This window comes from Marmota monax, unplaced genomic scaffold (genome assembly GCF_021218885.2).
Source record: "Marmota monax isolate L192 unplaced genomic scaffold, Marmota_monax_Labrador192_F-V1.1 WCK01_AAM20220418_F8-fsc00087, whole genome shotgun sequence".
Classification (NCBI taxonomy): Eukaryota; Metazoa; Chordata; class Mammalia; order Rodentia; family Sciuridae; genus Marmota; species Marmota monax.
Genome location: NW_026693476.1, coordinates 4,897,126 through 4,922,108, shown reverse-complemented (window position 1 = coordinate 4,922,108; position 24,983 = coordinate 4,897,126). Strand labels below are relative to the sequence as shown.

Below are 24,983 nucleotides of genomic sequence, written 5' to 3'. Positions count from 1 at the left end.
GGATGACAAGTTCAAGCTCCACCAGGGTACATTAGCAAGACCCTGTCTCAAAATAAAATTTAAGGCTGGGCGTGGTGGCACATGCCTGTAATCCTAGCGGTTTGGGAGGCTGAGATAGGAGGATAGTGAGTTCAAAGCCAGCCTCAGCAATTTAGAGAGGTGCTAAGCAACTCAGTGAGACCCTGTCTCCAAAGAAAAATACAAAATAGGGCTGAGGATATAGTTTGGTGGTAGAGTGCTTGCCTAGCATGCATAAAGCCCTGGTTAAAACACACACACACACACACACACACACACACACACACACACACACCTAGGTCTTTGCTATGCTGCAAATATTTTTTCTGTATTGGATAAAAAGAAGTAAAAACACCAATCAATTTTGGAGATGCACTACTGGATAAAAAAACATGGCTGACATGTTTTTCTTTTCTTTTGAAGTGCTGGGGATTGAACCCAGGGTCTTGTGTGTGATAGGTTGAGAGCTAAATCCCCAGCCCCAGCCCCCTGATACTTTCTAGTCATAAAATTATTGAGGGAAATTACTTAACTGGTGTCTATTAAACATCTGTATATGGGAACAACAATACCAACCTCTTGAGGTTTTTATGAGGATCAAATGATTTTCTTTCTTTTTTCTTTTTTTTGAGATGGGTCTTGTTATGCTGCCCAGGCTGAGTGAATTTATCCTGTCCTCCTGCCTCAGCCTCCCAAGCACTGGGACCATAGGCACATGTCACAATGCCCAGCTCAAATAATTTTTTTTTTTTTTTTGGTACCAGGGATTGAACTCAGGGGCACTTGATCATTGAGCCACATCCCCAGCCCTTTTTTGTATTTATTTAGAGACAGGGTCTCACTGAATAGCTTAGCACCTTGCTAAATTGCCGGGGCTGGCTTTGAACTCATCCTCCTGCCTCAGTCTCCTGAGCTGCTGGGATTATGGACACGTGCCACTGCACTCAGGTTTGTTTTAGTTGTAGATGGACAAATAACTTTATTTTTAGGTGGTGCTGAGGATCAAACCCAAGGCCCCGCACATGCTAGGCAAGCACTCTATTGCTGAGTCACAACCTCAGCACGCTGTATTATTATTTGGGGTAGGTAATGGGGATTGAACCCAGGGGCCCTCAACCACTGAGTCACATCTCCAGCCCCTTTTATATTTTATTTAGAGACAGAATCTGAGTCGCTTAGTGCCTCACTTATGCTGAGGCTGGCTTTGAACTCGCAATTCTCCTGTCTCAGCCTTCAATCCAGCTCATCTCCCTAACAAGTTCAGAACAATGTTCAGCACATATGAAGCCTGATGTAACTGTTACCTTTAATGACAATATCATATATGCATTCACTTATTTCTGGTCATAGTCAGCTTTTGGTGTTAGTCAGCTTTCTGTTGCTGTGGCAAATACGAGGTAAACTACCTATCAACAAGAAGAGAAAGGCTTATTTTGGCTCACAGTTTCCAAGGCTTCAGTACATGGCTGGCCCGGTTATCTTTGGGCCTGTGGTGAGACACTTCATCATGACAGTGGGAGTGTGTGATGGAAGAGGCTACCCACATCATGGTGCCCAGGAAGCAAGAGAGAGGGGTCAGCTGAGGTGCCAGGATCTCCTTTAAGGGCGTACCTCCAGTGACCTCACTTTCTTACAGTAGGCTCCACCTCCTCAAGATTCTGTTACCTCTCAACAGCATCACAGGTTGGGGACCAATTTGTCAATATGTGGGCCTTTGAGGGAGGGTATTGAAGGTCCATATTATAGAGTTCTGTACCTGGCCCCCAAAAGTTCAGGTCAATTTCACAATGCAAAAAAAGTCTCCAAAGTCTTAATTATTCCAACCTTGCTCAATAATCCAAAGTCTCCTCTGAGACTCAAAGCAAACTCTTAGCTTTGAACCTTTAAAACAAAAATCCTTTGCTTTAATTTTTTTTTTTTTTTTTAGTCATAGAGAAACACAAGACCTTTATTTATTTTTATGTGGTGCTGGGGATTGAACACATGTGCTAGGTAAGTGCTCTGCCACTAAGCACAACCCCAGCTCTTAAAAAAAAAAAAAAATCCTAAAAACAAGTTACATACTCCCAAGATACAATGACATAGAGTAAACATTCCCATTCCCAAGAGAAGGAGTAAGGGCATGGACAGCATCAGACCAAGACTGAAACTTAGCAGAGCAAACATTAAGTGCTATAGCTTCGTGCCCAGCATCCAGGGCACATGGTGGTGATGTGACTACCGAAGGGCTTGGAGAGTACCACCCCTACAACTTGCTGGCTGCAGCCACCACGGCCACTCTCTTCAGTTAGTTCTGCTTGCTGCTTCTGGATTTCCTCAGCAGGCATTCCTCATTCTGGCATCTTCGGCTTCCTGGGGTATCCACTGTAGCTTCGGCTTCACTCTGTGTTCTGCAGTAGGGGCTGCTTGCAGAAACTGACCCTGCCACACACTGCCTAGCCTCCCATGCTCTCCTTTGAAATCTCAGTGGAAGCTTCCAAGACCCCATGAGTCTTGCATTCTAGATGCCTGTAAAACCAGCATCCTGTGGATTATGTCAAGGCCTGCTTCCAGCATGAGCTACACCAGGGCCCACTTCAACCAGGCTGCAGGGCCTTGAGGGTTCAACACAGGCAAATCCCAGGGAAACCATTCCCTAAATTGTTCTGTGCACCCTGGGCTCTCCTCAAAAGAACATAAGATTATACTCTGTAACTTTTGAAAAGCCTGTGATAGGTGGAGTCTTGGAAGATTCTGAGATGCTCTCAAGGCATCTTTTTTATTGTTCTGGTGCAAAGAATCTGCTTTTTAAAAAAAACAGCCCTACCTGGCAACACCTTTAAACATGTTCCTTTTCTAAGGGGAATCACAATTTTTTTGGGAGTGGGTGTGTACCAGGGATTGAACTCAGGAGCACTTGACCACTGAGCTACCTCCCCAGCCCTATTTTATTTAGAGACAGTGTCTCCCTGAGTTGCTTAGCACCTCACTTTTGCTGAAGCTGGCTTTGAACTTGCAATCCTTCTGTCTCAGCCTCCTGAGTCACTTGGATTTTAGGCATGTGCCACCATGCCTGGTGAATCACAAGTTTTTTTTTAAAAAAAAATTCCACTATTGTTTTATGCTACTGATTCTAACTGTAACTCTGGCTAAAAGCTGCCAGAAATATCCTGAATGTTCTGCTGCCTTAAAATTTACTGTCATGTTAGTCAGTTGGTTACCTTTAAACTTAGCCTTTCACAAAGCCTCAGGCATGGACAAAATGCATTCAAATCCCTTGCCACAGTGTAAAGTGAGTGGGTGGCCTTTAGTCCCAATATTGCTTATTTCCATCTAAAACCTGAGCTTAACCTTTAGTATTCACATTTCTATCTATCAGCATTCTGATCTTCTAAGCCCTCACCAGAATCACCCATTAAGATCTGCTTACAACATTCTAAGCTTTAGGTAGTCTGCTTCTACAAACTTTTCCAAATTCCGACTGCAAACCAATTTTGAAAGCTTCTGAACTATATCATTAGTACAGTCACAGCAATGACCTCACTTCTTGGCACCAATTTTCTAGGAATTTCTCAATGTAATCAAGCTGACAACCAAGATTAACCACACTTTGTAGTAAAAATTGAGTTTAGTACTACCCCCCACCCCCACCCCGTACTGGGGATCAGACCCCAGAGGAACTCTATCACTGTGCTACATCCCAGCCTTTTTTATTTTGAGACAGGGTCTAAGTTATCCAGGTTAGCCTTCAATTTGCAATCCTCCTACCTTGGCCTCTTGTATAACTACTTCTTTATTGACAAAATCATACCCCCCAAAAGCTCCCAGCTTCTTGTACCAGTTGAAAGCCTTGGTTACAAACATGGTCCAAGTAGCTCAAAATTAGTTCTATGAAACAATACTATTCTAAGGCCATACTTATTTTGAAAGCCTGAAGTTTTTTCCCACAACTATAAAAGTACTACCAAGTTGAAAATCTTTATTTCATTAAGATATACAAATAGAGTTAATACAAAAGTCCACATCTTTTGTGGTTTCTAAACATTTGACCATCAATGGTTTCCACGAGAGGCTGTTCTTCATATTTCAGAGAAAGTTCAGATGTCTGACATTCTGTGAAAGCCCAACTTTTCTTCCTTTCTACCCATCAAATTAGTCTTTTCAGAAATCTTGCCGGATGTTTTCTTTGTTTGCCTCTCCATTTTGCTGCTTAATTTGAAAGATTTCATTTTCTAGTTGCACAATAGTCCGTTCAATTTCATAATTCTTACTGACCAGGGATACCCAACTAAAAAATGAAAGAAAAGAAAATGAAAATATTACTCAATATAAGATTTCTCTTAGACGATTTAATTTTAAATGTATGTACAATTTCATTGAGGGTTGTAACACTTAACTTTTCATTTAAAAAAACGGAGACACAATTGTAAAAAAAATAGGTGAAAGGTACAGAGACTTTCTCTGTATTATTTATTTTTTTGCAGTACTGGGGCCAAACCCAGAGTTCTGCATATGCCAGCCAAGCACTCCACCACTGGCCAGATCCTTAGGCCTTTTTATTTTGAGACAGCGTCTTACCTCATCCAGGCTGCCTTTGAACTTCCAATCCTCCTGCTTCAACCTCCTGAGTACCTCTGTATTATTTTTTTAAATTGGCACTTTATAATAGTGAAATTCATTATGCCGTATTTGTATATGCACATAATTTGATCAATCTCATTTCCCCATCCTGCTTGCTATACTCTACTGATCTCCCTTCTATTACTACTACTACTATTGTTTTAATTAGCATGTTATATTTGTAAGTGGGATTCACTGTGGTATATTCATACATGGACATAACATATTTGGTTGATTTCATTCCTCATTTATTATTACTTACAATTTCAAGTGAATCTACAATTATTTCAAATTAAGAAGTATAATTAATAAAAAAGTAAGTAGAAACAAATAGCAAATCAATAAGACAGAAAAGACAAGAAAGAGTATTGAAAGACAGTATTGGGTTAGTAGAAGAGAAAATAGGGCAGAAGCAACAATTATAGAAAAATGGTGGAAACAATTCTAGAACTGATAAAAAATAAACTGCAGATTTAAGGAAGGCTCCCTTTCCCCTAAAACAATCTCAAGGAGGCTATAATCTCAGCTACTTGGGAAGCTGAGGCAGGAGGATCACAAGTTTGAGGCGAGTGTGTGCAACTCAGCAAGACCTTGTCTCAAAATAAAATATAAGGTCTGGGAGTGTAGCACTTGTCTAGAATGTGCAAGGGCCTGGATTTAACCCCCAGTACCACACACACACACACACACACACACAGGGGGTGGGGTGGGGCTAGTCATGGTACAGAGTGCCAGATTAGCATGTGGGAGGCCTAGGGTTTAATTCTCAATGCTGACAAAAAGTAAACAATAAAACAATTAGAATACGAGTAGGTCTTATAAAGAGCCAGAAATACTGGACTAAAAACATGACAGGTACTCTAAGACCAGATCATTAGCTGTGGTCCAATTCTTATCTATTTATTTATTAATTATTTTTAGGTGGACACAATATCTTTATTTTGTTTTTATGTGATACTGAGAATCCAACCCAGTGCTTCATGCATGCTAGGCGAGTGCGCTACCATTTGAACCACATCCCCAGCCCCATGTGGTCCAATTCTTGTTTGTAACTCTTTTTTGCTTTCTACACTGAGAAAGGTGCAGATTTTGAAATAGTGAAGGGCAGATTTAGAAAACAGCATCTGACACCCGTGGAATTCCACGTGAATACTGTTTCAATCTTACTGAATCCTGATCACAGAAAGGGATAAGCAGTTTGAAACATGATGGAATTATTGACACTCACTTTGACTCCATTTCTCTTAATTTAGATCCAGCTGTAAGTTGCATGTTCTTTCGCTGCCAGTTTAAGTCCTGAATATGCTTCCTGCAAAAAGTTATTTACACAACCCAACTACATTTTAACGTTAAGAGTAAAATAAACAGAAAAAGTAACAGTCAATGTGAAAATGTCTTTAATCTCTTTAAAATAGACACATACACAAATAGTCAACATGAGAATACCTTTAATGTCCTTAGAACAGATACAGACACAATCATGGACTAGTTTTAGGAGTGAGCTTTCTTCTAGTTAAAATAAAAAGTACACCCAAACATGTACACATAAATTACAAATCAGAAGTCCCTCCTCCCCTGCATTTCTCCCACTTCCTAGTGAATGCTGTTGAGTTTTTGGTGGGGGCAATAGTTTAAATATGGACTGTCCCCTCCAAAATTCATGTTGAAGTTTAACCTCCACTGTGCATTATCAACAGTCAAAAGTTAATTGAACTATGGTGGTTGGGGTGGGCCTTTGCAATGTGAGAGATGATTAGGATTAGACAGTAACAGTGTGGAGCCCCAAATACTGAATACACCAGGTTTTTTAACAGTGAGAAAGGGACCTGAACACACACCTGTGCCACTTCCCCGTCTCTTGCCATGTGATGTCCTGCACCACGCTGGGACTCTGCCAGCAAGGTTATAACCAGATGTACCCCTTGACCTTGGATTTCCAGAACTGTAAGCCAAAATAAACCTCTTTTCTTTAAAACTTACCCAGTGTGAGGTATTATGCTGTTTGCAACAGGAAACAAAAAGACAGTGGGTGTCCTAGATTCTTTCCTCTGTGCACACATATGCAAAGACCGGTTTTTATATAAATCAGGTTACACATGTTATTCTACAATGTTCCCCCTCTTTTAAAGTCCCTTTTCTATGCCTGCAGACTTGCAAGTTGTATGACCTGGTAGAAATGTTTTCAGATTTTAAGCCTATTTCCCTTCCTCTCAGGAAGGACAAATCCAGTGCTAGATGCTGGACAGACTGTCCAGTGTTTACTGTCATATGGCTATAGTCTTATTGCTTTCTTTTTTCTTCCACTATCTATTAAGGGTTTGCTTAAACTGTATTCTAAAACAACAGGAAGAACAATTTACCTTAACTTCTGAAGCTCTTTCTGTGCGTGTTCAATCATATGGACTAGATTTCTAAAGAAGGAGAAAAGGAAAATCAGATTAAGGAACATTAAGACCTCATGGTACCAGCTAAACTACCTAGGTTCACACAAAGTTACATTTTCCTACTAAAAAAATAAACAATGAGATCTCTGTGCCCAATACATTAGATACTCCATTAACATTAGCTATTTTTATTCTCACAGGAATTGAGATAGGGTATGATTTATTATTCCAGTTACACATGTGAATAAAACGAGGCTTACAAGGATCAAGTAACTTGATCAAGATAATACAGGTGTTAGACATTTCAGGTTGGTTATTTTATTTTTTTCATAATAGGGACTGAGCCTAGGGGCATTTCACTGAATTAAATCCCAGCCAGCCTTTTCTGTTTTATGTTGAGACAGGGTCTCATTAAGTTGCAGAGGCTAGCCTTGAACTTGTGATCCTCCTGTCTCAGCCTTCCAAGTTGCTGGGATTATAGGCATGCACTACCGTGCCTGGTTGGATTTCAGGTCTTTTACATTCTAGAGCTAAGCAGCTTACAGATACTTTCATTTTGAGTACTTATGTCATTTCTTAAACTGTTATATCACTTTTTTTCTTGGAGATAGGTCGACTATGCTTTCCAGGCTGGCCTTGAACTCCAGGGCTCAAATAATCCTTGTGTCTTCAGCCTCCTTGGACTACAGGCACTTAACACTCCTGGCTTATCATAACTTCTTTTCAACAATCAAGAAGATGAAAAATATCTGATATACCTATTTTTTAATATGGAGCTTCTTGAGGATGGGAATCATGTTGTTCTCCTTGTGAAACAAGTTTTCTTAACTGACCTGTCTCTTAAATTTCTTCATCATCCAGATCTCATTCTCAATATTCTTTTATATCTCGATTTTCATATCTACATTAATCTTGTCTTATTCAACTCTGGTTTTTACTAAAAACTGAAAAAGAAGCTGTAGTAGGAGGCTAAAGATTCAGGTATCAGTCCAAGTCACTTCTAACTAACATAGGGGAAAAGTTCAATAGAGCACCATGTGATCATTATCACTGGAAGTGATTTGATGGTAGACTTCAATAAACTTAAACAACAGCTTTACTGAGACATTATTCACAAGCCACTTGAACACCTCTGGCCTGACGGTACTGTTGTTCCAGACTAATACTGTTTCCTAGTTGTGCTGCAGGGCTGGGCTTCTCACATGTGTTTCCTGATTTTCTAATTCAAATTTTCTGCTGTTGCCCTGAGTCAACTTCCTACCTCTACCGACTGGTTTTCTTGCACTAAATGCAATTCTCTAATGATTTGGTCTTCAAACATCCTCTCCCTGAAAGGTTATTTGTTGTCTTCTTCCTGTTCCATCCTCCTTCTTAAATTTATTTTGACAAAATATACTATTTTTGCATAGTATTCTTCCTCTGGAAAAGCTTCTATTGAGTTTGGAGGAGACAAAAAAAAGCTTAGGACAATGTTCAACAGTGAAGAATACTATGTGATTAAAGGAAAAACAAGTAACGTCCACCATAGTCACCAAGAAGAGGCACAGAGTACGATAGGCAGAATTTCAATCAGGGAAGACAGGCAGACCGGAATCAATGTTCTCTTGAATTTTATGGTTCCTCCCCGTACCTATGTTCTTCATTTTTGGACACCCAAATCGCCGATTACTGGTTCCTTGGCCTAGAATTTGTTTTCTTAACAATATATAGAGCTTCTTGAGGATAGGAATCATGCTGTTCTCCTTGTGAAACAAGTTTTCTTAACTGATCTCTCTCTTAAATTTCTTCATCATCCAGATCCTATTCTTTCTTTTGACCCTTCCTTTCTTTTGTATATTCATAAAAGAAGCTGAAATGTTTGTCTTGTAGTTTCCCAAATTCTGGGTTTTGTCCGTTGGATCACGATTTGGCAATAGAAACTTATAATTCTGAAGATCATACAAAAGCTATCTATTGTGGTTTTATTTTATACAATTGTTTAAGGAAACAGTCTAACAGAGTTTTACATATACTCATGAGGCTCAAAGGAACCACAGAGATAATTTTTTTTTTCTTGTAGTATTGGGGATCAAACCTAGGACCGTATGCTTATGAGGCAAGCACTCTACCAGCTGAGTTATATCCCCAGCCCCTCACAGAGATAATCTAACTACTGAATTTTACAGACAAGAAAACTGAAGTCTAGATAGAGAATAAATACTAAAGCTAAAGCTCATTACTTGGAACAGAAATGAGAGCTTAATGGGTTGTTTTGCCAGCAAAATCCTTTCTGATATTAGTTCTCTATTTATAGTTTGATTGTCATTATTCACAAACTCCATATTTTGAGAGTCTGTGTACCTACTTTATTTATATCCCCCAAATTACTATTTGCAATGTTTTGTAGTCATTCATGAATATCTGTACACCAGTGAAAACTCTTGAGATCCTAGGTATGCACATTCCCAGTTCCTAAGCAAGGAGACGCTCTGACTTTTTATTTTTGCTCTCATAAAGAGAAGCCCAGAGGACAGAGTTTAAGTTTCAAGTTTGGCATCTATTAGCAATGTGTCTTAAGTGTGATACTTTATACTTCTTAAGTTCATTTTCTCTCTTTTTTTTTGGATACTGGGGAATAAACTCAGGGGCCTCAACCACTGAACCACATCCCCAGCCCAATTTTTGTATTTTATTTAGAGATAGGGCCTGAGTTGCTAAGTGCCTCACCATTGCTGAGGTTGGCTTTGAACTCATGATACACCTGCTAGGTGTGCACCACTGTGCCCAGTTTGTTTTCTCTTTTTCTTTTTTTTAATTTGTTTTAATTAGTTACAATTTATTAATTAGTTAATTAGTTTTTTATTAAAAAAATCTATTAGAATTAGTTGTTTCTAAAATAACTTATGTGAGATGTATGTGTGTATACATATACATACTTCTAGAGATATGGTATGGTATTTAATTCAGTGTTTACTGGGACTAATGAGAATCAACTAATGAGAATCCCTAACATTAAGGATTACAGTCTATCAGGTGATTTGTATACTGGCCCTCACAACCCATTTTCTTACATCATTCTACAGTAAATGTGGTAGTTTAAAGTCAGGCCTCATTAGCACTCTTAAATTTTGAGATGGGTCTCAAAGTACTGGCTTTTCATAGGGGTTAGATCTAGGACACGATCCCAAGTCAAATCTAGCTTTATTATTTTTTATCCCTTGTCTGTTACCCAGTCTCCCATACTTTTAAAAAATATTAAAGCTTTGGGTAGGATGGGTGAAAAGCAGCTTACTCATTATATACTTTCCAGGCATTACATCCATGCTGAGACATTAGTTCCAGATTCTCAATTCGAACTGCCTGATGCTCTAACTGGGCCATAGAATTGTTTACACATTCTTGCCATGCGGTAATGTCATTTTTCTGACCAGAGGAAGGGGCTGGAAGTTCATATCTGAAATTAAACAACAAAATAAAATAAACCCACATATACTGCCAAGTTTTTATGCTTCTTCCCAATAAAATGCCCCATGCATTTATGCACACTATATAAAACTACAGAAGACTGAAGATGCAGACCTTACAAAAAAAGAAACCTATTAATCTTAAGACACAATCAATTTACAAATGAGATTTATTTAAAAAATATATATTTTATGTGATGCTGAGGATCGAACCCAGGGCCTCGCACATGCCAGGTGAGTGCTCTACCACTGAGCCACAATCTCAGCTCCTACAAATGAGATTTGGCACCATTGTATATAGTAACAAACAAACAAAAAAAGTTTACATCAATGTAAATCAGTTAAGTAAACTATATCATATTCACATAAAGAACTACCATATTAGCTATTAAATGGAAGTTCAGTCCAATCTCTCTTCATACTTGCAAGACCCTGTGCAGTAGTAGCTCAGGGGCACTGGACCACTGAGGCACATACCCAGCCCTATTTTGCATTTTATTTATTTAGATAGGGTCTCATTGAGTTGCTTAGTGCCTAGCTGTTACTGAGGCTGGCTTTGAACTTGTGATCCTTCTGCCTCAGCCTCCTGAGCTGCTGGGATTACAAGCATGAGCCACCATACCTAGCTTCTGCCTTATCATTATCACCTTTTCTTTTTAAATTTTGTGGTGCTGGGGATTGAACCCAGGGCCTTGTGCATGCAAGGCAAGCACTGTACCAACTGAGCTACCTCCCCATGCCTTATCATCTTTAAAAAGAAAAATGTTTCTGAAAAAATCTTAATATATAAAAGAAAAACCTAGGCTCCAAAAAATTTTGCTACCAGTTTTTGTAAATGATATCTGTTCTAGAGAAAAAAATTGGTAAGGAACATAATACTTGTTTGCCTTTAGAGCCTACTCTGTTCTCAGTATCTCTACACTGTCAATACAGCCAGCAAATACACTCTTCATAAATTTCAACTCATTATTAATGAGTTACTACAAATAACTTCTAAATTTCCATTTTAACATTCTTACCGTTTCATACTGAGCAATTCAATTGGTTGTCGGGCAGCCAGTCTTTCAAATTCATTTCTCATTATGTCAGTCTAATATATAAATCAGAGAAAAAATTATTTCCAAGTTCATACTGAAATTAATAATCAAACTGAAATTAATAATCACCAAATAATGAATTTAATCTACTCAGGTATTTATATTACCCATTATAATGGATCATTTTCCTTCTCCCAATTCTTCTTTTAGGTGCTGGGGACTGAACCCAGGGCCTAGCGCATGCTGAGTACATGCTCTCCCGCTAAGCTACACCCCAGCCATCCCTAAATCCTTCTCTGGATTAAATGCTTTCCAGGCTGGGCATGGTGGCACACACCTATAGTTCCAGTGACCTGGGAGGCTGAGGTAGGAAGATTTCAAGTTTGGTTTGACAACAGCCTGGGCAACTTAAGGAGATCCTGCCTCAAATAAAAAAAATAAATAAAAAGGGCTGGGGGTACAGCTCAGTGGTAGAGCACCCCTGGATTCAATCCCCAGTACTGGGGAGAAATTCTTTTTAGGATCTGAACATACACATGCTTTAATTCATACTCAGGCAGGAAAGGTGGTATATATAAAGAAGCGCACAAAAGAAAGGAATAATTCTTCTTCTTCTTCTTTTTTTAATAATTAAAGCTTTATCATTGTACATAGTAGCTGGGTTCATCCTGACAAACTCATAATAACATGCATGGAAATTAATTTCAGTTCACGATCCCCCCTTTTTCCCTCCCAACCTCCCTCATCTCTCCCATTCTTCTTCCTCTACTCTACTAGACTTCCCAAGAAAGGATTAATTTAAAAAAAAAAATAGTGTTTCTGGGACTCTGCAAATAATTTTAATCCCAGTAATATCTCACCCCTGGACTGGGGATATAGCTCAGTAGGTGCAGTGCTTGCCTCGCATGTACAAGGCCCTGGGTTCAATCCCCAGCACCACAAAACAAAAACAAAAAACCCCCAAACTCACCCCTCTCTCTCTTATTCCCATTTAATTGGTCTCAGGTGGAGCCTAGACATGATCCTACTTATTTTTGGTTCAGTACAGGGGACTGAACCCAGGGCCTTGTGCATGCTAGGCAAATGCTCTACTACTGAGCTACATCCCAGATCTTAAGTTTTGAGAGAGGGTCTTGCTAAATTGCTGAGGCTGGCCTCAAACTTGGAATCTCCTGCCTCAGCATCCCAAGTAGCTGGGATTAAAGGCGTGCACCACTGAGCTCAGTTGTATTAATTTTTGGGGGTACTGGGGATTAAATTCAGGCACGCTTGACCACTGAGCCACATCCCCAGCTCTATTTTGTATTTTATTTAGAGACTGGGTCTCTCTGAGTTGCTTTGTGCTTCATGTTTGCTGAAACTGGTTTTGAACTCACAATCCCCCTGCCTCAGCCTTCTGAGCCACTGGGATGACAGGTGTGTGCCACCAGGCCTGGTCTTATTTTTGTTTTTAACATTAGTTGATTGTCAAGTGAAGCTGGGTTAAGAACTATCAACCTGAGCACTTTTTGACAGTGGACGAAGAAGGGAGAGGACTTCAGGCATAAAATACTTTGCTTTAAGATTATGAGCCCAACTCTATACTTTCTTCCTTTTTTTAAAGAAATATATTTTTTAGTTGTAGGTGGACACAATACCTTTATTTGTTTAATGTGGTGCTAAAGATCAAACCCAGTACCTCATACCTACTAGGTGAGCGCTCTACTACTGAACCACAACCCCAGCCCCCAACTCTATACTTTCTATTTTGTCCTGGTTGCTATTTTCACACCTAATTCTTTGCAAAGAATGGAAGAAAAAGGAGGAAGGAGAAAATGTAATTTATTCTGCAATCTGCTTTAGCAATTTCACTATGGTAAAGATGTGCTATGGCTATGCCTCTTTTAAGTCCAACGTTCTGCTCAATATCCTAATCCCATTTCTATTCTGCATATTTTCTACCCTGAGTGTAAAGAACTGCTTAAATAAAATACTTATTTATAGTAATACTTAGGTCACTTCACACAATTTCAGTTGTCTGAGGGCTTCAACTATCCCAACAATCTCAGTAGAACAAGTTAAAGAAGGCCTTCCAGAAACCCACATTTCTTTTGACAAGTTTTACATTAAGCATTTCTTGTTGGAGAAAGCTGTTTTTGGGTTTGCTGAACTATACACAATTCTTAAGAAAAAAACACACGGTTATCTTGTTTTTTGCACAAAACTAGAGCTTTTTAGCTACAAGATTATACACAACGACAAAGAATAACAACTAACAATTAGCTAAGAGAGAACCTACAAAAATGCAGGCAAGTTACAAAGGAGCCCTTTTCTAACTTACATGGCCAGTAAGCAAAAGATTTAGAAATTTAGCTCAATGCTCCAAAGACTGAGCCAGGTTCATGAAGCTAAGTTATCAAAACACAGAACAAAACGAAGCAGAAAACTCTAGGCATGTTGAACACATGGTAAGCATTCATGATATAAAACTGCCTTGGAAGCTGTTTACACATCCATTGATCATCATCTGGACCTACTGTGTGCCAGGCAATGAAGATGACAAAAAGGTTCTTGTTCAGGGAGTTGTCACATTGCAGCTTAAAATTAAGGCCTCCCTCAACCACCCAATCTAGAGTAGTCAATCAGTCACTATCACATTACTATTTTAATTTTCTGTATAGCATTTATCAAGAATCTGGTATTTTCTGATTTGTCTGTCTCAATACTCTAGAATACAAGCTCTGTGAGGGTATGGGCCTTGCCTATTCTGTTCCCTAATACTCAGCACAGATATTAAAAAATAATTGTGAAATTAATTAAAGGGAGAGTAGTTTTCAAAGGCAGTTTGAAAAGCAATCAATGTCTTGGTGAATTAAGTTAGTTTTTCTAAACTTCAGTTTTACTATCTAAAAAATGGGATATAAATAGCTATCAGCCTGGAAGAGTAGTTTGTGCCTCTAGTCTAGCTATGTGAGAGGATGAATCAGGAGGAATCTGAGCCTAGGGGTTTGCAGCCAACCTGGGCAACAGAGCAAGACCTTGTTTCACTGAAAATGGTAAATAAGGAGTTATATAGTTCACAGGGCCATTCTGTAGACTAAGTGAGATAGTGAGTCCAGTATACTATTACCAAGTATAATTGAGAAAGGGTTAAATAATCATTATGCTAGTTACAAACGCAGGAAGTATGTTATATTTAAGAGAGGGAGAGAAAATGATTAAACAAATTAAAGTATTAAAAAGTTTGTGATTGAGGGCTGGGGTTGTGGCTCAGTGGCAGACCGCTTGCCTAGCATGTGTGAGGCCCTGGGTTTGATCCTCAGCATCACATAAAAAATAAACAGACAAAGGTATTGTGTCCAACTACAACTAAAAAATAAATATTAAAAAAAGATTGTGAGGGCTGGGGAGGTGGCTCAAGCGGTAGCGCGCTCGCCTGACATGTGTGCGGCCCGGGTTCGATCCTCAGCACCACATACAAACAAAGATGTTGTGTCTGCCGAAAACTAAAAAAAAATAAATAAATATTAAAATTAAAAAAAAAAAAAAAGATTGTGATTGAATGTTATTATCTGAAACCTCCAGAAATCAGAACAATAAGGAAGCAATGGTGGTATGATGGGGCATGATTGTACATGGCTACAATCACAGCTACACAGAATGAGGCAGGAGGATCAAAAGTTCAAGTCTAGACAGGTGCAGTGGTGCATGTCTGTAATCCCAGCAGCTAAGGAGGCTCAGGCAGGAGGATTGAAATTCAAAGCCAGCCTCAGCAGGTTCGTGAGGAACTAAGCAACTCAAGAGAGATGCTGTTTCTAAATAAAATATCAGAAAAGGGCTAGGGATGTGGCTCAGTGGTTAAATAGCCCTGGGAGAAAAGGAAGGAAGGAAGGAAGGAAGGAAGGAAGGAAGGAAGGAAGGAAGGAAGGCTGGCCAGCCTTGGAAGTTGCCCAGGGGTAGAGCACTTCACTACCATGCATGAGGACTTGGGTTTGATCCTTGGTACCACCAAAACAAACAACAACAAGTAATAATAATAATAGACAACTTAAAGAAAGCATGGGAAAATAGCAATGATGGGCCACATATTTGAAGGTGACACCAAACGATTACAATGGAGCTGAAAAATATCTATGTCTAGTGTCATATTAATGTCATAGTGCAATACATGTGTTTGTGGAGATGCTGTGCAAACCTATGACACTGTCAGTCATTATTTAAGAATGACAGTATACAACTATGTTACTAGTTGAATGTATTTACTATGCTTTTTTTTTTAAATGGTACTGGGGATTTAACCCAGGGCCTCCCACATGCTAGGTAAGCATTCTACTACTGAGCTGCACCCCTAACTTCTTTAACTTTTTATTTTAAGACAGAGTCTTGCTCATTTATTGCCCAGGCTGGCCTTAAACTTGTTATTCTTAGCCTCTGGAATAGCTAGGACTACAGGCATGTGCCACCATGCCCAGGTATACTATGCTATTGTGTGTACTCCTATTTACTAAAGACTTTATACCCCCTTATGCCAGCAGCACCCTCATATATATGTTTCCTTCTCTACTGACTGCATCACCAGGTCATCTGAAGTGACTGACCTGTATGGTATCTAGGATAGGATACTTGGTGCAACACGAAACAGACCAGCAAATAACTGGTACCTTGGGTGTTTGTGTGCTTGTGTGTGGTGATGTCCACTGGACCCCCCAGCTTTGCCGTGTTCCACAAGTGCTCTATTATTAAGCTACAGCCCTAGCTCTGTACTACCTTTTAATAACACAATCCTTTCATAAATACATGGTCACATATTTGGGGAAAATAAAACCTCTAAATATGTTGAAATGTTATCCAATAGTCCAGAAATGACATTTTACATTTTGGCTAGCTGATTAGATCCTAACTAGTATCTTGGGTGCACTTCTAGGTTAAACATTTAAAATGGTATATACTTAGACGTGGTTTGTCCACTCATTCACACACATTTGGTAAATATCTAGGCTTTGATAAAAATGTCGCCCTCCAGTGGTTCTAAAGAGCATTGGTAATTAAGCCTACATATATTAAAAACCCTAGATTACTTGCTGCACAGTGGATCTGGAGGGTAGAGGATCCCTTTGAGAATTTATCCACACAGACTTTTGCAATAGGAGCGTTCGAGGAGAGTTTCTGCATTAGGAGAGTTCCTTCTCCGGTTCTCAGAGTAAGAATCTCGGACAAGGATTAGCTATCTGCTGTTTTCAGATAAACACAACGACATGTAAGTAGCAGCTAAGAAAACAACAATTAAGCTGGAATTTAAAATTCACATTTACGTAGCTAAAACTCTCAATCCAAAATAAAGATCCACGGGAATCCTCGTTCGTACGCAGGGCTGAAGCCTCACACTTACTTCAAATGCAGAATAATCCGGGGCTGTGAGGTAGCTCAAGTAGTTCTTGGTAGGTCGGTATCTGCGAGTTTCCTCCTCCACCAACGCTGCAGCCTAAAAAAAGCAGGGGCCAGGTTACAAGCGACAAATTATAACGCGCCTCCTCCGCCACCGGCCAGTGAGCGCTGTCAGCCACTCTGGCAGCCCGCACTCACCGCTTCTCGCACGCCAGGCGCTTCATAACCTTGATCAAAATACGGAAGCGCGTCCACCACAACCTCGCCGGCCACTAGCCCCGTGCCCGCCATTCCAGAGACTTCAGGTTCTCCGGTGTTTTCTGAGTCTGCGCAGGCTCAGTCCCGTTTGATTACGCCTGCGCCCTGCGCTGATGTAATCCACGTCGCCCGCGCAACGACTTTTAGCGCATGCCCAATTGCTAAATCTGAAGGCAAGCCAGCTCTGCTGCTAGAAATCGCAGGGCTCTGACGTTTGGGTCGGAAGTGACGTCACGCGCCGTCGTCTCCGCGGAAGGACTCAATTTTCAGTCTTCGGTTTGCTGCGTTTTTTTGTGTGTGAATGGCAGCAGTCTAGTGGAGTTGGGACTTTTGTTACCTCCAGGAGGTCGATTCCTGGCAGGAGAGCCCCTTCAGATTTCTGGAGGAACTGGTTGCAGGATTTGGCAGGAAATGAGAAAGTGGTTTCCCAGCTCAGCTCGATTTACTCTAACCTCCACCTTCTCCCAAGCTTTTCACTCGTGTGCTGGGATTTTCGTGCACTTTGTTGCCCACTTTTAAAAGCCCTGCTATTTTGCCTTTAGAGCACACAAAAAACCCAGTCATTTTGCCTTTAAGACTGGGCGCAGTGCAGCATCCCTGTAATTCCAGTGACTCAGGAGGGAGGCTGAGGCAGAAGGATCACAATTTCCAGGCCAGCCTCAACAAATTAGCTAGACCTGTCTCAAAAAGTAAAAAAAGCTGAGGATGTAGCTCTGTGGTAAAGGGCTCCCTGGGTTCAATCCCCAATACCAACTGGGAAGGAAGACCTAGGGTAATAGAAAAGCACTCATTGCCTCCTAACCATTCAAGCTGCTGCCAAAGCCATATTCTTTGCTACTGGCCCCCCAGACTAAGCTGCCTCCCTTTAACTAAGCAGGTAAAGGCCAACGAAGATTCTTCGACTACATACCCTGTCCATTGTGTAATCGACCCAGTCTTGTTTGCGAAGACCTTTGTAAATGTTGGCCACGGTATTTAAGCCTGGTTAGTCTATGGTGGATTCGGATTATTTTTCTAATTTACCATTAAGTAAATGTGCTACCTGTAGATTTAAGTGAAGTAAAAACATCTTTACATCTTAAAACAATTTTGTTTAAAATTCTTCGAGAGATTTGTGCGTTTTTTAAATGTTTTTATTCATTAAAAGAACATTTTATACAAATCTTGAGCAATTCTTTTACAAAGGTATCCAGAATTCACAATACATTACGAAAACAAAATACAACAGACCAAGGAAAGGAAGTGACTTTCAGATTGCAAGGATAACATAAGACTCATCCCTGAAGGAGAGTAAGACTCTCATCCCTGAAGCAAAGTCTCCCTGCAGAGGGATAACCAGGATCCACCACAGTAAACCTTTCTACCCCCATGGCATAAACACTCAATGACTAATTGTTCCCTCAGGCTTAAGAGTATAAGAAGAGATTAAATGGGGAGGAGTATGGTAAGTGAAAGCTGCTTAATCAAGATTTTAGAAGACACAGGCTAAGTTCTATTCCTGGACCCACATCTGTAGGAACTATACACAGCACCAGCCTTAAATGGCATCTACTCCAGATTCATTCAAGCACACCTGAATGGGTTATAATGACAATACTGTACAAGGATTTTAAAAGTATGAATAAATATTTTCTATGGCAGTTAAAACCATGAGCAAAAGTTAAAAAAAAAAAAAACCTGATATTTTCTATAATATTATCAATGAAAATTACACCATCACTGACAAATTCCTCTTTCCAATCACTTCTACTTTTGATATTAAAGATCTAGGTGACTAAGTGGTTATGCTCAGGAAATGTTCATATTCAGAGTCAAATTTAATTAGAGTTAAAAGCCCAATGATGTTAAGAGAATCAAAGAAGAGTCTTATGGTGGGGGTGTAGCCCAATGGTAGAGCCGCTGTGAGGGGCCCTGAGTTCTATCCCCAGCACCACAAAAACAAACCCTCTCTTGGCCCATGTAATTTAAAATCCCTTATCCTCAGAGCTGAAAGTTCACTCTAGTATGTTTAATGGAAAACTGTTTAAATAGCTATAATCCTAGAGAGTTCAAATTTCCATCTGCAGGACTAACAAATTTCTCTGTGTTCATAAAATAAAAGTTCTAGCATCAGCTCTGAATTGCATAACTTTGGCCAAATTATTATGCCTCTTTTAATTCCAGTTTCTTCATTAGCAAAATGGAGACACAAAATCAAAAATTTAAGACTTGCATAAGATGACATACATACATATACTACAATGCATGGCAAATGGGGAACACACAAATATGTCCTTGCAAGGACATTTCCATATTAGCTATAATTCCTCAAAATTTAATGCTGACACGTGAGGGATAAGTTATTCAAGTGCCACACATTGTGGAGGAGAAGCTGCAAAATATTTACTTTTATAAAGAACTCAATTAACAGTACTGAAAAAGTAGGGTTTCCACATAAAGTGAGGTTACCCTTGGAAGGCATTAAACAAAAAAGCCTGGAGACAAATGATGAGTATATTCCAGTTTGTAAGCTCCAACATCCCATGGGTTTCAAGCTGCCATGATGTTTCAGAGATGAGAATTACATGTATAAGGCTAATGTTTTCCATTTCAATCAGGCCTCTCTAGTACTTAAAACTCACCCTTTCTCTCATTACACTCATCTTTGAGCTATTGGATAAATGCAATACCAACAAGCCTTTCCCTTGCCTTCACAGACTAAGCACAAAACACAGAGAATGAGCCCATAAAAGGCCACAATAGAAAAGCTGGAGGCAGAGTAACGAGCATCAGTTCCAGATCACTCCCAACAGTTCTCCAGTAATTACTCAGCAGCAACAGGAGAGTCTTCTTCAGAGCCTGACTTGCTCCTTAACCTTTTAAAATTTCAAGGATTTCGTAGAATATTTCAATGCATCCTGCCCTTAGAAAAAATATTTTTTTGGCACTTTCTGTTCTATTTAGGATGGAGACATTCAAGTAAAGATTTCATTTCTTCTGTAGAAATTTCATTTTGCTTCCTAAAAGGCAAAAAAAAAAAAAAAAAAGTGAACTCTCAATTTATTTTCACTTAAAGTAAATTATTTGAGGCACGGGATTAATAATTCAACTATTCAAAACATCCCAAAAATTGAGCTTTCATCTCAAGTCCTATGGTTTGAATAAGCGTACCCCAAGGCTGAAGTAGTAAAGGTTTGTTCCCCAGCTTGTGGCACTATTGGGAAGTGGCAGAACTTTTAAGAAGAAAGCCAGTCATGGGGGGGCATGTCCTTGAGGGGATATTAGGACCCTGGCCCCTTTCTGTCTCTTTGCTTCTTCCATGAAGTAAGCGGCTTCCTCTGCCCTGCATTCCCACCATGCCCCAGGCCCCAAAGGAGTGGAGCCAACTGACCATGGATTGGAGCCAACCTCTAAATCTATGAGTCAAAATTAACCTTTCCTTTTTTTTTTAATTTATTTTTTAGTTTTCGGTGGACACAACATCTTTATTTTATTTTTATGTGGTGCTGAGGATCGAACCCAGCACCTCGCGCATGACAGGCGAGTGCACTACCACTTGAGCCACATCCCCAGCCCAACCTTTCCTTTTTTAAAGTTGATTTTTTTAGGTATTTTGTTATGATAATGAAAAGCTGACACACCAAGATATCAGCTGATGTGTTTAACCATCAGAACATCCCTGTTTCTAATTGCAGAGATAGAAAAAAACTCAGACATAATCCAATTCAGTGATTTAGATTTAAAATCACCTAGCATACTCCCCAGGGATTTCATAGACCCTGAGGAAATTTCTTAGGCTCTCTGGAGATTAGTCTTTAGTGCATCTGAGAACCACTGATCTAATCTAATCCCATGGTATAAAGATGAAACAACAGCCCAAGGCATTATTTGTCTATGGTCTCTCAGCTAGTTAGGTACAAGATTAAATGAGGGACATACATTTTAAAGACCAGTATAAATATTATGCAATACAGGTTCTTCACTGTTTTAGGGTAGCCCACCAATGTTCTTATACCATACTGGATAACTATTTGAAAAATCATAAATGTTTCTTTATGAAGTGCATAATCTTTTGCCTCAGAGTTCCTCTAAATCAGGTGTTTTTAATCTGAAGTCTATGGATAGGCTTGGGGGGGGGGGTCCACAAACACCCTAAAATTATATGCACAATTTATTTGCACGGGAAAAGGGGCCACAGTTTTTATAAGATTATCCAAGAGACACAGCCTAAAAATAATTAATAATCATGGTATGGAAACTTATATCATAAAGGGACAGTTCAGGGAGCTTCATCAGAACAGGCTACTCTGATGGGGGTTCCAACCTCTGAGAGTTTTTCTCCCAAACACTTTGGAACTAGGGTCATGCTTTTTGCTCAAGTCTACTTGAGGATACACTAATCTGATTATAAAGCCTTTGGGATGAGCTTTGCTTACTGGAGAGCATTTTTCCCCCCTTCAGCAACATTTCTCTTATAGTAAATCACGGCAACTCACCAAGACTCCGCAAAATTCTATTCACCCCACTGGGCTCAGACTCAGGAATTGTTTCCAAGTACTGGAGCGCCCGGACCTCAAACAAACCTATAAAGAAAACTCATGTTGGTAAACCTGTTCAATGCTCTGGAAATTAGTTAAATAAAAATTTATTCTTATTACCAGTATATTATTTCAATATTACAAAATAAATAATTCTCAAACTGAACAATTCCAAGTTTGAGCCCTTATAGCTTTACATTGTTTTTGGATTAAATTATTATATTCATGCTATTTAAGCCATCACTAAATAAAGAGAACTCTAGGATTAAAACTGACCTTTAACTCCACTTTTCCGAAGCTCTCGGTCCTGGATGAATCCTGCAAACATCTGAGTCTCCATGAAAAGATCAAGAAAGTGGCGTACACTTCGGGATGTGTGAGATTTACGGAATGGTTCCCTTTGGAATACTCGCTCCCCACGCTCAGTGACAGTCATGTTCAAAGAATAATGTCCAACCAACTCCACAAAAAACCTGACAAATGCTTCAGACACCAGAGAATTGAGTGTCACATCTGCTGCAAAATGAAAGAAAAAAAGAAAAGAGAAAAATCTCCTAAATGTTGAGTATCTGGGAACACGGGCTCTCGGGATGGAAGTCATACATTAAGAGATGGAGAATAAATTGAGGAATGCTCATTCTTAGCTTTCTTTTGTGGTCCATGACCAGCAAAAAGCAAATAGCTCATATTCTGACTTCATTTTCCTCCCACACATACTCTTATTACATCTTTTTTTTCCCGCGGGGTGGGGGGGGTAGGGGATAACTGGGGATTGAACCCAGGGGTACTCGGCCACATCCCCAGCCCTATTTGTATTATTTTGAGACAGAGTCTTGGTCTCGATGAGTTGCTTAGCACCTTGCCATTGCTGAGGCTGGCTTTGAACTCATGATCCTCCTGTCTCAGCCTCCTGAGCTGCTGGGATTACAGGCATGTGCCACCATGCCCAGCTCTTATTACATCTTGCTTTGGACATCTATGGTTTCATGGGTAACTGCTCTTTCAAAGATTACCAGCGAGAACCAACCAAATCTAATCGACTTTTCTATTTTTACCCTTCTTTAAACTCTGTGCTTCATTCCTGCCCAGCACCATGTTTCTCTTCTCTCAACTTTATACTCTTCTGATTCCCTGATTCTTGTCTTGCCTTTAAGACCAAACATTTATTTTTCTTTACCTCTTCATCTTCTAAGTATGATCCTCAGAACACTTCTCTTCAACATTCCCTTTCTTAAAAAGCAAATTGGCACACAGAAAGAACTGGTTATTTTGGTGATACTCAGTCTTAAATCTCCAGCCTGTTTTTTTTTTAAATGTTTTTATTTTTTGATTTTTATTATTATTTTTTTTATTGGTTGTTCAAAACATTACAAAGCTCATTATATATCATCTTTCATACATTTGACTCAATTGGGTTATGAACTCCCATTTTTACCCCAAATACAAATTGCAGAATCACATCGGTTACACACTCACATTTTTACATAATGGCATATTAGTGACTGTTGTATTCTGCTACCTTTCCTATCCCCTACTATCCCCCCTCCCCTCCCCTCCCATCTTCGCTCTCTACCTCATCTGCTGTTGTTCAGTTCTCTCCCTTGTTCCCCCCCCTTTCCCCTCACAACCTCTTATACGTAATTTTGTGTAACATTGAGGGTCTCCTACCATTTCCATATGCTTTCCCTTCTCTCTCCCTTTCTCTCCCCCCACTCGTCTTTGTTTAATGTTAATCTTTTCCTCATGCTCTTCCTCCCTGTTCTGTTCTTAGTTGCTCTCTTTATATCAAAGAAGACATTTGGCATTTGTTTTTTAAGGATTGGCTAGCTTCGCTTAGCATAATCTGCTCTAATGCCATCCATTTCCCTGCAAATTCTATGATTTTGTCATTTTTTAGTGCTGCGTAATACTCCATTGTGTATAGATGCCACATTTTTTTTATCCATTCATCTATTGAAGGGCATCTAGGTTGGTTCCACAGTCTAGCTATTGTGAATTGTGCCACTATGATCATTGATGTGGCAGTATCCCTATAGTGAGCTCTTTTAAGATCCTCAGGGAATAGTCAGAGAAGGGCGGTAGCTGGGTCAAATGGTGGATCCATTCCCAGCTTTCCCAGGAATCTCCATACTGCTTTCCAAATTGGCCTCACCAATTTGCAGGCCCACCAGTAGTGTACAAGTGTACCCTTTTCCCCACATCCTCGCCAACACTTATTGTTGTTTGACTTCATAATGGCTGCCAATCTTACTGGAGTGAGATGGTACCTTCCAGCCTGGTTTTCAACCTGTGCATTTTCTGGCTATCTATGGGTGATCATTGTTTGGATGTCCCATTAGCACATAAATTCCATTTATTTAAAAATCACCATATCAGGTTCCTTTTGGAAACTGGCAGATTATGAATCAATTAAATAAAACACATTTAAACAAATAAAACACATCTAAAGCCAAATTTACTATATTTCCCACCAAATGTTTCCCTTTCAACTTTTCACCTCATATTTCACCATGATTATTCCATAAAAATAATTTACTGATGCTAACACACAATAAAGGGCAGGGCTGAGGGAAAACTAGAAGTTTATTGCATTAGACAAAGAACAATGAAGGGAAGGGAGGGTGAATAGGAATAGGAAAGACAGTAGGATGAATTGGACATAACTTTCCTGTGTTTATTTATGAATACACCACCAGTGAAACTCCACATCATGTATAACTGCAAGAATGAGATCCTAATTAGAATAAGTTATACTCCATGTATGCATAATATGTCAAAATACACTCTACTGTCCAGTATATCTAAAATGAGCAAACAAAAAAGTAAAAAAAATAATTTGTTAAGAGCTTAAGAAACACCAGGCATTATATTAAATGCTTTTAACAAACACAATAATGAGGTAGGTATTACTATATATCTTTCATAGTTGAGGAAAATAAAGCTCCAATGGTCAAAGGAATTCTTCAGGGTCATGCTATCCAGGTAAGCAAAGATGCTGGACTCTCAAGTACCATGATTTTTTTTTTTTTTTTGTATTGAAGATTAAACCTAGGGTACTCTACCTGCACTGAGCCACACCCCAGCCCTTTTTATTTTGAGACAGGGTCTCAGTTGCTGAGGCTGGCCTTGAACTTGTGATCCTCCTGCCTCAACCTCCTGAGTAGCTAGGATTACAGGTATGCGTCACTGTGCCTGGCCAAATCAGGCGATTCTTTTAATTTTTTTTAGTTGTAGATGGACACAATACCCTTATTTTGCTTATTTATTTTTTTTAATGTGGTGCTGAGGATCGGACCCAGTGCCTCACACATGCAAGGCAAACGCTCTACCACTGAGCCACAACCCCAGCCCCTGATTCTTTAC

At 39.6% G+C, this 24,983-nt stretch overlaps 2 protein-coding genes across 4 annotated transcripts in view; both read right to left on the bottom strand.

Moving 5' to 3' along the window:
* Nucleotides 1-3,956: 3,956 nt before the first annotated feature.
* Nucleotides 3,957-17,202, bottom strand: Bcas2 (BCAS2 pre-mRNA processing factor). The gene is made up of 7 exons (XM_046458292.2): nt 17,044-17,202; nt 16,850-16,942; nt 11,464-11,534; nt 10,273-10,434; nt 6,978-7,028; nt 5,846-5,926; nt 3,957-4,285 (listed from the first exon to the last, which is right to left on the bottom strand). The coding sequence occupies exons 1-7, from the start codon at nt 17,134-17,136 to the stop codon at nt 4,159-4,161; spliced, it is 678 nt and encodes a 225-aa protein (XP_046314248.1). The 5' UTR covers nt 17,137-17,202; the 3' UTR covers nt 3,957-4,158.
* A 994-nt stretch (nt 17,203-18,196) lies between these two features.
* The window catches only part of Dennd2c (DENN domain containing 2C), an 80,072-nt gene continuing 73,285 nt past the window's right edge, over nt 18,197-24,983 (bottom strand). For 2 of the 3 annotated variants that reach the window (XM_046458302.2, XM_046458301.2), the window contains 3 exons: nt 21,897-22,136; nt 21,579-21,665; nt 18,197-20,102 (listed from right to left, as the gene is read on the bottom strand). In XM_046458302.2, coding sequence (XP_046314258.1) covers nt 20,071-20,102; nt 21,579-21,665; nt 21,897-22,136 — 359 coding nt within the window. In that variant the 3' untranslated portion in view covers nt 18,197-20,070. The remainder of the gene's footprint in view (nt 20,103-21,578; nt 21,666-21,896; nt 22,137-24,983) is intronic. The other variant, XM_058583598.1, reaches the window with a different exon arrangement.

Excerpts from the sequence above, each read along its gene's own strand:
- Bcas2 (XM_046458292.2), bottom strand. The coding sequence starts at position 17,136 with ATGGCGGGCACGGGGCTAGTGGCCGGCGAGGTTGTGGTGGACGCGCTT. Across the intron at positions 11,535-16,849 it reads CGGATTATTCTGCATTTGAA|ACTGACATAATGAGAAATGA; the intron begins GTAAGTGTGAGG and ends TTTATATATTAG. Across the intron at positions 5,927-6,977 it reads AAAGAGCTTCAGAAGTTAAG|GAAGCATATTCAGGACTTAA; the intron begins GTAAATTGTTCT and ends AACTTTTTGCAG.